This window comes from Brassica napus, chromosome C7 (genome assembly GCF_020379485.1).
Source record: "Brassica napus cultivar Da-Ae chromosome C7, Da-Ae, whole genome shotgun sequence".
NCBI lineage: Eukaryota > Viridiplantae > Streptophyta > Magnoliopsida > Brassicales > Brassicaceae > Brassica > Brassica napus.
Window position 1 is genome coordinate 30,667,800 of NC_063450.1, and position 12,731 is coordinate 30,680,530.

Consider the following 12,731-nt stretch of genomic DNA (forward strand, 5'->3'; position numbering starts at 1 on the left):
GAACAACGCCTAACATATCATGTCTTTTGAAATGAGTCTATTATTTTTATATATTCACCAAACACAGAGCTGAAGCAACCAACCAAAAGACTACGATCAAGAACATTAGCTCTGTCTCTCCAACGTTTCTCTTCTTTTCCAGAATTCTATTTCAAAACCATTGTTGCACGTTAGCTTTTTGTCTCTTTCCTGAATTAATGTTTGTCATGAGACACTAGAGTGTATGCATCGATTGATTCTGTCAATACGCTGCCAAGTTATGACTGTGTCTCTGAAGTGGATACTAGGAGAATTCGGAAAGGCGAGAAGATCTTTCAGCATAAGAACTGCACAAACAAATTGTTAAAGAGACCAAAAGAAGTCGGGATCTCCTGAGAGAAGTAGCTAGCCTAAAATAGGAGAGGGATTCATTGAAGGCCTCTAAAAACTAAACAAAACCAAATCATTTGTAAGGTCTTTAATGAAGAACGTAAACAAAAGTTGGGTGAAATCACGAAGACGCATTAACCAAATCATTTTTCACGAAATCGAATTACACATAAGAGAATGGGTGAAAATTAATATACCTTGAATGAAAGGAATAATAAAGATGAACTGAAGAAGGAAAATGTTTTTCAAAAATGTGAACAAAATATCACGAAGAAGAAGATGAGACGAAGTTTACTGGTTCTCTTTTTGTTTCAAAAAAATAAAATATTTAGATACATTAAAAAAGATATTGTTGTAGATTCTTATTGAAACTGTTAGTTTAAATATTAAAATTATAATGGCATAATATTGAATATTTCAGAATGAATAATTTAGTAAATTCATATATTCAAAAGTGTATTTTTCAAAATACTTAAATAACAATGTAAGTTTCGAGATCTTTGAGGGCGACTTTAAGGCGATTGAGTGAACAGTTAACGGCGACTTTAAGGCGATTGAGTGAACAGTTCCACAGCAATAATTCACGTCGACTTTTTCAACAGCTCCGGCGCGACACTCTCCGTCGGTACCATTCAACGCGTTCGAGACGAGGCGACGACGAAGACAAGATCGTGTTCTGTTCGTGATGAAATCACCCTGTTGACTTCGCTACCCAGCTGAAGAAGACGACGATCCAAGCTCCAACACAGACCGACGATCCAAGCTCGGGCGCTCAGCACTCCAGAGCTCGGAGTTATGGGTTCCTCACCACCGCCTGTTGACCTAGTTCTACAGTCCCCGGTGAAATCCTACTCCCAAGCTGCTACTCAAAGTACACGTGATCTAGAAGGAAAACTAATAAACGTTATGCGTTTCTCACCGGTGGTGGATATACAAGGAGGTGTAGCATCTGTTGACCTGCCAGAAGAACTTCTCACTGAATCCAAACCTTTGTGGTCTGCATTTGTTGTTGGACACTTCATGGGGGATGCTCCACACATCGGAAAAGTCCACGCCATAGTAAACCGCATCTGGTCATTCCCAGATAGATCAGCAAAGATAGATGCTCACTTCATCAGTCCACGTACGGTTCTCTTCCGCATTGATAACCAGCACCTAAAGGAGAGAGTCTTGAAGAGAACTTTCTGGCATATCGCCGATATACCTATTGTGGTACGAGGATGGTGTCCTAAAACTGCCTCTGCGCCACCTGATCTTACGGCTATTCCGCTATGGGCGGATCTCCAAGGGGTCCCGGACCACCTGTTCTCCGACACTGGTCTTACCTTCTTTGGGGACACAATCGGTCGTACCGTCAAGCTTCACCCTAATACGGAACGATGCGTCCGTCTTGACGTTGCGCGTTTACTCGTGGTTATGAACCTAGAGGAACCTATACCTTCGACTATAAATGTCAGAGGATCTGGAGAGACAATCACTGTCAGCTACCCGTGGTTACCCCCACGATGCCTTGGATGTCAGTTATGGGGTCACACTGATAAAACATGCTCCAAGAATAAGCACATCAAAGATAAAACAAAAGGTGCTAAAGAAAAAGAAAAGGATCCCGTGGGTTCTGATATGGAGGCTCCTCTTACCAACTCGGCCAAGGAAACAGAGGTCTCAAAAAGTATTGACACTGACAAACCTGTGCAAGAGGTGGAGAACGTGGAAAGGACAGAAACTACAATAGACAAGGAGCATACCGAAGAAGACGGTAACATTAGCGTATCGGACAAGGAAGCGGGTAATAATGGTGTTTCTGAGAACGAAGAACCATGGCTTATGGTACTACAGAGCTCGCCTTCTGGGAGTCGGAAACTTGAAAAGCCGGAAACAAGTAAGGTGCCCGAAGATCAAAGCAAAACCTCACCGTCCCGTTTCCATTTGCTACGCAAGGAGCTTGAGGAGGGTGAAATGGAAGATGAAGACGAAAGTGAGAGCTCTGAGGGGGAAAGCTCAGTCGAAATAAGGGAAACACTTGAGAAGAGGAAACAATTGGAGAAGGAAAAGTCTGGTAAGAACAAGAAGAACCAGAAAAAAAAAAACCAAAATACAACAGCGGGGAACAAAAACGATCAATCCAAAGGTTCCAAGAACAAGCAAAACAATTATGTCTCCTTGCGGAGACACTAATGATATGATATCGTTATTTGCGTGGAACACAAGGGGCTTCAACAAAATGCGCAAACAAACGGCTCTATGTTCTTGGATTAAATCTACGAAACCTTCCTTTGGATGCCTTGTCGAAACTCGGGTACGAGAAGAAAACAGTGTATCTATCCTAAACTCTGCTCTTCCTCACTGGAATTTCATTACAAACTATGAACACCACTACCTTGGAAAAATATGGGTCTGTTGGGCAGGAAACGTCTCCGTTAACCTTCTGTTTAAGAGTGACCAATGCATCACCGTGTGGGTAACCTCGGAAAGTGGGGAGAAATTTTTGTGCTCATGTGTTTATGCCTCCAACTTTGCTGTCGCCAGACAGCACCTCTGGAATGAATTGGCTTACATAAAGGCACAGTATGTACTACCTGCAGTCTCATGGATTGTGATGGGTGACTTCAACGAAACGCTAGCTTCCTCAGAGCACTCAAGGGGATACCTATCAAACGCAGGCCTCCGGGGGATGCAAGCTTTCCAGTCTGCGGTTGCACACTGCAACCTCACCGACCTCACTTCAATTGGTCCTACATTCACATGGACCAATAAGCAAAAAGAGAATCCGGTCGCAAAGAAACTGGATCGAGTTCTTGTCAATGACCACTGGTTGCACCAATTCCCTCAATCTTATGGAAGTGTGGAGCCTTCGGGCGTCTCAGATCATACACGTTACTGGGTTAGGCTAACTACTACCGCGATGGGGAAGAAGCGACCTTTCAAGTTTTTCAACTTTCTGGCCGATCATCCGGATTTTTTGGATACAGTTGCTGCGTCTTGGAACTCCACCGAACAGATCTTCCATTCCACGTCGGCGCTATTTAGATTCCACAAAAAGCTGAAATATCTCAAACCCCTACTGCGGAGACTCAATCAAAACAGATTCGGTAACATACCAAAAAGAACTCAAGATGCTTTTGAGAAACTTTGCGAGAAACAAAGGTCGGCATTGTAGGACCCTACGGAAACATCATTTACAGAGGCTGCAGATGCCATGAACGACTGGAACCATTGGGCATCGATAGAGGAAATTTTTCTGCGTCAGAAATCAAGAATCACGTGGCTACAACAGGGCGACCAGAATTCCTTATTCTTCTTCAAAATTGTCCAGGGTAGAACATCCTACAACATGATACGACAGCTCACCTTACCTTCTGGCGAGGTAATCACTGGCCTCCACAAGATCAAGGGAACTGCGGCATCACACTTCGAAAATTTCCTCAACCAATTCCCACAAACGGTAGCGTTGACAGACTCAACGCAACTAACTGACCTTTTGGATTTCAGATGCCCGGATCACACAGCACAGCTGCTTACTCATCCTATTTATGAAGCTGAGATTCGCAATGTATTGTTCTCCATGCCTTCAGCAAGGCTCCGGGGCCAGACGGTTTTCCAGCTGATTTTTACAGAGCCTCATGGGATATCATAAAGAAAGACTTCATCATTGCAGTACAGTCCTTCTTCATGTTTGGATTTCTTCCTCGAGGGGTCAATGCAACCATACTAACGCTTATACCTAAACATGGGGATGCAAGGGAGATAAAAGACTACAGACCAATAAGTTGCTGCAACATTTTATATAAAGTGATCTCCAAAATTCTTGCAAACAGATTAAAGGTGCTACTACTGGAGCTGATCGAACCGAATCAGTGCGCTTTTGTCAAAGGCCGTCTCCTGCTCGAAAATGTCTTGCTTGCTACGGAACTCGTCAAGAACTATCACAAGGAATCAATACAGCCACGAACGTCCTCAAGCTGGATATTTCAAAGGCTTTCGACTCTGTAAACTGGGTTTTCATCACGAGTACACTTCGAGCATTGGGTTTCCCGGAAATGTTCATTCACTGGATCCACACATGTCTATCCACTGCCACATTCTCTGTTTCTGTTAATGGTGAACTGGAGGGGTTTTTTGGAAGTGAGCGTGGCTTGCGACAAGGATGCGCTCTGTCTCCGTATCTGTTCGTCATTGCCGTAAATGTGTTGTCACGAATGTTAAACAAGGGAGCTCTCTCTCAGCGATTTGGGTTCCATCCTCACTGCAGGAAGGTAAATCTTACTCACCTGAGTTTTGCGGATGATCTTATGATTTTCACAGATGGTGCAGTGGAGTCCCTTAAGGGGATATTCGAAATTCTAACTGAGTTTGAAGGTCTCTCCGGTCTGGTTATAAACCCGGCAAAATCCTCTATCTTCATGGCTGGCCGGATTAGTCAGGAGTTCAAGGACGAGGCTCATCGACTAGGTATTCCTACTGATTCCCTACCGGTGCGATATCTAGGACTGCCACTCACAACGAAAACAATGACCAAAGCAGACTACGAGCCACTCATTGATCAGATTCGTACTCGAATGGTTTCTTGGTCTAGTAGATGCCTCTCATATGCGGGACGGTTACAACTTGTAAAAACGGTCATTGGGAGCATTACAAATTTCTGGTGCTCGGTTTTTCGACTACCAAAGACCTGTCTCAATACAATCGAGGGGATGTGTGCTGCTTTTCTATGGTCTGGATCACCGAATACACACACAAAGGCAAAGGTTGCGTGGGAGGATATTTGCCAACCAAAAGATGAGGGCGGTTTGGGTATTAGACGACTAACGGATACTTCAAGGGTCTTCGCTCTAAGTTTGATTTGGAGGTTACTCACAAACTCTGGTTCTTTGTGGGTGGCTTGGACGAAGGCTTACTTGTTAAAAACTCATAGTTTATGGGATACCAATGGCAACCACGCAGGATCTTGGATTTGGCGAAAACTCCTGAAGCTCAGGGACCAAGCAGCACCTTTCTTGAAATCGGAGATAGGAAATGGTAAGGGTACCCTATTCTGGTATGACAACTGGTTACCGGTGGGTAGACTTATTGACATTGCAGGTGCTTTAGGAACGCAAGTGTTAGGCATCTCCCGCTATGCAACCGTCTCAGACGCTGCCTCTGGGGGACAATGGAACATACGTCGGTGTCGAGGCTATCACCTACGGGCGATGATATCCTGCATCAACTCTGTTCCAGCTCCAGCGGAGGATGCGGATGAGGATAGGACTCTATGGCGTCACGGAGATGGGGAATACAAAGAGAAATTTTCGAGCACCAAAACATGGGAGCAATTACGGGGTTCATACCCCAAATTACAATGGTGTAAAGTTGTTTGGTTCCGACAAAGCATCCCACATTTTTCTTTCATCACTTGGTTGGCTTTTAAGGATAGGTTGGCGACAGGAGCGAGAACAAGAGCTTGGGGTATTGTTCAACCTTGCCTCCTATGTGGAGAACCGGACGAAACTCGCGACCACCTATTCTTCGCATGCCCTTTCTCCTTTACGGTTTGGCTCGACCTGGTGGGGTTCATACTGGGACCAAATGCAAATCATGACTGGACAACAACTATCACCTCCATCACCTCTAATCGAAGGAAAGAGACGGATAGATGCTTGTTGAAGCTTGCCCTCCAGGCAAGCATTCATAGCATATGGCGTGAGCGGAACAGCAGGAGACACAACAACAATCCTACCAGCACTGGGCAGTTGGTTCACTACATCGACAAAACAATTAGAAACAGGTTATCTTCCCTCAGGCAAAGAAATCCTACCTTCTATGCCGAAACAATTCAGAGATGGTTCGAAAGGACATCTTGATCGCAATTTTTAGAAGCTTTCTTTATCCATATTATGTTTCATGTTTCATATGATGAATTGTGTTTCCTTTGAAAGCAAAAACTAAAGTTGCCTGTAATTTTTCTTTTGTTGTTAATCAATTTAAAAATTCAACAAAAAAAAATGTAAGTTTCGAATTAAAATCTCTTTTAAGTGCATTTTTCCAAAGTTTCCCTTAATAATATGATTGAAAAATTGTGCATATTTGGAATTTCCAAATCTTGGTAATATCTTTTCATGAAATGTACGTCGAGGGGGACAAATTATTCGGTATCGTCTGAATCGAGCACTAGGGAGTACATGATGACACAAATTGTTGGGATTTTTGCAAGATTTACTCAAAATTCAAAGTCAAACCTAAAACTAGCTCATTCTTGGATTTTTTTTTTTGTCCTATTCACCCCACAAGTTCATATAATTCAAGAAAATGCCATCAATTTTTTTTTTTTTTTTCCGAAAATGACATTTGTACTCTCTCACCCTCATCATCTTCAAGTAATTACAAGATTGTCATTGTCATCAATACCCCAACCAGCATGAAAAACCAATTTGAATCTTTTAATGCACCTAAAATCGATTTAAACTCTCTCTTTCTCACTTGTTATGAACTAAAAACAACATCTCTTTCACTTTGTCTCCATATTCATCCAAAAAACTCAAGTTTTTGATTCAAAATTTTTTTATGGTTGATAGAGCCATTCAAGCATACTATTCTTGGTGGGTTACTTTCGTTTGAGATTTTGGGTGGTTGGAGAAGACTATGTGTGCTAAGGAAGTCATATCACTAGTTTAAGGTATAAAATTGGAATTTTTTCCAGATCTGTTCGTGTAGAAGACTTACCCGTAAGTAGTCTGGCTGTAGAAGACTTACCCGTAAGTAGTCTGGCTGTAGAAGACTTACGGGTAAGTCTTCTAGTCAAACGGACGACTTACTTGTAAGTCGTTATCTTTGTTTGTTAAAGAAAAATCTAGAGAATACCTTAGACGACGTCTACCATAAACGGGTTAGTTTTGCATTTGACCGAATTGTGTCAGATATTTGATTTTTCCTGGACGACTTACCAGTAAGTCGTCTCCGGGAAAACAAAAACTTCAATATTTTATTAAAGCTGGACGACTTATCTGTAAGTTGTCTCAGGTTACTTTTGCAATTGGAAAATAAAACTTAAATATTTAACTTTTTCCAGACGACTTACTCGGAAGTCGTCAAGTAAGACGACTTACTTGAAAGTCGTCCAGGATAAGCAAAGTCGTCCAGATTTATTTCCTAGATTCTGGTCAAACCTTGCATATCTCGGACGACTTTCTCGTACGTTGTCTACCTGGACGACTTTCAAGTAAGTCGTCTGGGTAAAGTTAAATGTTTAAGTTTCTTTTTTGAATTGCAAACTAACCTGAGAAGACTTACAAATAAGTCGTCTAGCTTTAATAAAATATTGAAATTTTTGTTTTTCCGGAGACGACTTACTGGTAAGTCGTCCAGGAAAAGTCAAATATCTGACACAATTCGGTCAAATGCAAAACTAATCCGTTTATCCTTGACGACTTACCAGGGTTTTTTTTTAAGAAACAAAGCTGAGTCGTCCTATTTGAAATTCAATTGCAAAAATGACCTGTTTGGAAGACTTACTGGTAAGTCTTCCAGACGACTTACTGGTAAGTCTTCCAGACGACTTATTGGTATGTCGTCTGCGTCAATGTTTTGTAAACTTTCATTTTCTCTATGTTTACTAATGTGTTTTATTTTGAATTTTTGTAGATGATGCGTCAGTTACATGCAGTGTATGGAGAATGGTTGTTGAAAGATTACCGTTGGGATTTTGTGGTTGATAATGTCAAAGGAGCGAGAATCATTTTTTGGGGGAAAGGTTCGACACATGCTGAACTTCTTGCAATGGCTCAAGAAGATTATAACCTGGACATGAGTACATAATCTGTGGAGATAACCTACTCATTACCAGCAGAAATGATGCAGGTTCCAGACACCCCTCCTATTCATGTTACAAGTGATAGACAAGTTCGAAACTTGCTCGAGATAACCAAAACGCATGGAGTATGGCTTTGTGTATCATGCCGTAGCAAGGTGGAAACAGTTTCAGAGTTCAGGGCAGAAGATGATGAAGCTGATGAAACTGATGAATGTTTTCAAGATGATGATGATGATTTGGAGGATGATGGGGAGGAGGATGATGGGGAGGAGGACGATGGGGAGGAGGATGCTGGTATGAAGCGGACGAGAATGGTTAGGATTACAGTGTTCATGGAAAGGTTGAAGATGAGGATGAGGAAGATGATGATATGTGTTTTGAAGATATCAGAAAGATTGAAGGAGGAAGATCGAATGGTAACAGTATCTATGTCAACCAGAGTTTTGTTAGCAATGATACACTGCTTTCAGAGCTGCAGATGACAGCAGTGAGGTTTAGGTTCTCCTTCAGAATATACAAGTCAACGAAAACTCTCCTTGTGACAACATGTCTGGTTAGTGGTTGTCAATGGAAGGTCAGAGCGAGTGTGAAACATGGGACAAACACGTTTTGGGTAACAAAGTATGTGGAAAAACATACATGCTCAGTGGGAGACCGACTCGCTCAGCGGAGACACTGTACTCCGAAGTATGTTGGTAGGCTTTCCATTGATCGTGTTGGAATCATTGATGGGTTGAATCCACAGCATATCACTGATGCAATGAAGAACATGTTTGGCATGATGCTTGATTACACCACTTCATACAGACCACTTTTATATGCACAAACATTGGCGAGAGGATCAGCAGAAGATGGGTATTCGCGTCTGCCATCATATCTCGAGAAAATCTCCTTAGCAAATCCCGATTCTATCACGGCTATAGAACTTGATTCTATCAATAGATTTAAGTATCTATTTCTCTCTTTTGGAGCTTCTATCAAAGGTTTTAAGTATCAGAGAAGGGTCATTGTGGTGGATGGGACTCACCTAAGTGGGAAGTATGGAGGTGTTTTTTTAGTTGCAGCCACACAAGATGAGAATTTTCAGATATTTCCATTGGCTTTTGGGATCGTAGATGCTGAAGATGAACCTTCTTGGAAATGGGTTTTCACAAAATTGGCTAGTTGTGTATCTGATGAGCAGCCTCTGGTGATAGTCTCCGACCGGCACGCGGCCATTAAAAGTGCGTGTGATAAGGTGTTTCCTTGGGCAACCCGAGGAATATGTTATTATCACCTTCAAGACAACATTGTCGAAAAGTATAAAGGGAAACATCTCTTGTACTTGGTGAAAGGTGCTGCTTATGCTCATACGGTTTCAGATTTTGACCGGTACATGGCTGAGATAAGGAGTGCAAACCCGGACCTTGCAACATATTTGGAGAATGCCGACGTCAGCCTATGGTCAAGGGTTTATTGTCAGGGGGACATGTACAACATAAAGACAAGCAACATCGCTGAATCTATTAATTCTGCTCTGAAGCAAGCTAGAGGATTTCCGGTTCAGTTCCTGTTGGAGTTCATAAGGGAGAAGCTAGGAAAGTGGTTTTGGAAAAGGAGAGAAGATGCTTTGAGTTTCCCAACTCAACATAGTCGAGGTGTTGAATACTTGCTTGCTGTTCGATCGGAGATAGCGGATACGATGACGGTACAACCAATTGATGGATGACGATTCTTTGTGAAAGGTGGCAAAATGGACTGTGTGGTTGATTTGGAACATGGAAAGTGTGATTGTGGTGTCTATGCAGTGGAGAAAATACCTTGCTCTCATGCTATAGCTGCTGGAACATATGTTGGTTTGCATATCTCCACACTTGTATGTCCAGTGTACTCAAAGGATTTTCTGTTTGCAGGATACTCAGAGAATATATATTCCTGTGTTGGACAACAAGTTGAGGAACGCACATGCTTTCTTCCGGATGAAAAGCGTGGTCCGGGAAGACAGAAGAAATCAAGATGGCAATCTTGGTTGAAGCTATCCAGGATGAGAGGACGCAAACCCCGGAAGCAACACATGGTTTATAGATGCTCAAAATGCAAGGAAACTGGCCATACGAAACCACAATGTAAGAAATGGCGTGGACGACCTTCAAGTAAGTCGTCCAGTGTTTAGTCTTCCAGAAGACCTTCAATTAAGTCGTCCAGAAGGTCGTCCAGTTAGTCGTCCAGGGTTTTTTCTTCCAGAAGACCTTCAAGTAAGCCGTCCAGTGTTTAGTCTTCCAGAAGACCTTCATCGTCCACAAGGCCGTCCAGTTAGTCGTCCAGTGTTTAGTCTTCCATAAGACCTTCAATTAAATCGTCCAGAAGGTCGTCCATGGTTTAGTCTATGTATTAAAAATTTGTGTTATGAACTTATTTGTGTCAACTTCTTTGTCAAATTGCACTACCAAACAAATTTGAGATGGTTTTGCCCTTTATATTATCCGAAATATAGTTACAAAAGATCACTGCTCAGAAGACTTTCCAGACGACTTAACTGTAGGTCTTCTGCGCAGAATATAGTTACAAAATAGGGATCAAGTTCAAATACACACATCAGCCTAATCTATCGTACAAAATAATCTAACGAAACCTATTTATCACCCCTCATACGCACCCAGGTTGGCATCATTGTCCTTGTTTTCGAACTCATGCGCGTCAGGAAGCTCTTGAAATATATCCACCGCCATCTTATCCCTCATAGTCTTGCCGTTGGCCTTAGCAAATTCTTTTTTACTAAACTCTATCCCAAGAGCATGACATTCAATGTACTTTAGAGTGTACACGCCACAATCACCAGCTCGGGCCGGAGGTATATTGGTCGGTCTCTCATATGTGAATGGCTCCAGGTTGTATTGGGCACGCTGTTCGTCTGAGGAAGCGCACTCAACAAGCAGATAAGGGACCATGTAGAGAAAATGCTCCATTACCACATCGAGGTCTTCTGGGGAGATACTGGAACAAATGCTGTTCCAGACGACTATATGCCTCTTAGGGATCGATATCCACATAGCAATCCAATGAGTGTCGTTGTAGTTCACTGGCGCATAGACATCATCAATATCTGTCCCCCAAACCTTGTTCGATTGGCAAAATGATGGTGTAGTGCCTGCATAATAATTCCACGCCTCACCAGGGAGTCTTCTTCCTAAACCGTTCTGATCGGGCTCCGAGTCCTTAAAATCCTTGTAGTTGAATCTCCATTGCTGAGCAAAGAGATGATCAAGTAAGCACAATCTCTCGCTCCTGAAATGTTGTGGGTTAGCGTCGTACCTCTTCCTCAGGACATTAATCCAAGCATCAAAATGCTGCATATAAAATAGGGTACAAGTCAGAAGATATCAGACGACTTACCAGACGACTTTGTGGTAAGTCGTCTACAAAGAAAACTTATCAGTAAGTCATCTAAGTCATAGCAGAAGACTTACAAGTAAGTCATCTAAGTCATAACAGAAGACTTACACAGTCCTCCAGCCACTCTAAGGAGGTCCGGAGGATTTGATACCACCAAGTTCTACTTGTCCGTGGTTTTTTATCGAGAGGTGTTCTATAATGACTGCAAACACAAAATGTTGAAAAGCAATCAGTTTTTGTAGAGTAAAGCAAGCTATTATGGGAAAAGCAAACACTTACGGACAAGTTTTCAACCAATCAGCGAGCTCCTTCAACTTCTTCTTGTCAATTGGTGCAAAAGGATTATAGCCTGGATAAAGCTTTTTGTTTGGAATGATCACTTTGGCCCTGCTGTTTGCCGTATAAGGAGATTGCTGTGAGGCAGCAATTTTCCTTGTTCGATCACTCTCTGCACGGCAAAGTACCAAAGCAGCATCCCTCTTTTCCAGATATCTAGCATCCTCCTTCTGTAAATCCGAAACAGTGGATTGATTTTTGTCCAGTAGAACAAGGCTCGGTTCTGGAGCTTTATCTTTCGAGGAACTAGCATCTGCGGGCACATCTGGACTTTTATCCTCCGGCAAGCTCTTCCTTCCCGCGTTCGTCCCATTAACACTTTCACTCTGCAATATACAACTTTTTAGTTCTTATTCTTAAGACTTTGTCTAGTCAATCTCTTGTTGGGAGATGATTCGTTACTAACCCCGGGTTCGAGCGTCGGTTTAGGTGGAGGAGTAGTGTTTTGAGCTGATGTCCTTTTCCGTTTTGTGGTGATACCAACCTTCTTCTCCACAGCTTCTACCCTTTCCGACAGATACTTGATCTCCTTAAGGCACGTCCCAAACCCTTCCCTCATGGCATCAACTATGTCCTTGAACATGGTTTTAATATCCTCTTTGGTCAACCCACCAACAGTCGTATGAACCTCTTCACTAGCCTCTGCAGCTGCCTCTTCACTAGCCTCTTTACGAGCTTTCTTCCGAGGTCTTGGACTGTCTTCCTTCACTACATTTTTCTTCGCTGGACTCACAACCGCCGGCTTTGTATTGACCCAAGTACTGGTGAATTCCCAGCAATCCATGGTCCACTTCCACGGTTTCTTTACAAACATGAGTTTAATTATGTTCTCCGAGGGCGTGTCCTCAACATCAAACTCCCATTTTGG

At 42.5% G+C, this 12,731-nt stretch overlaps 2 protein-coding genes across 2 annotated transcripts; both read left to right on the forward strand.

Annotated features, from left to right (window-relative positions):
- The first annotated feature begins 1,164 nt into the window (after positions 1-1,164).
- Positions 1,165-3,526, forward strand: LOC106441318. The gene is made up of 2 exons (XM_013883149.1): positions 1,165-2,425; positions 2,775-3,526. Exons 1-2 carry the CDS (start codon positions 1,165-1,167, stop codon positions 3,524-3,526), a joined length of 2,013 nt encoding a protein of 670 aa, XP_013738603.1.
- A 39-nt stretch (positions 3,527-3,565) lies between these two features.
- On the forward strand, positions 3,566-6,209 carry LOC106441317. Its single transcript, XM_013883148.1, has 2 exons — positions 3,566-3,919; positions 4,185-6,209. Exons 1-2 carry the CDS (start codon positions 3,566-3,568, stop codon positions 6,207-6,209), a joined length of 2,379 nt encoding a protein of 792 aa, XP_013738602.1.
- Positions 6,210-12,731: the final 6,522 nt, after the last annotated feature.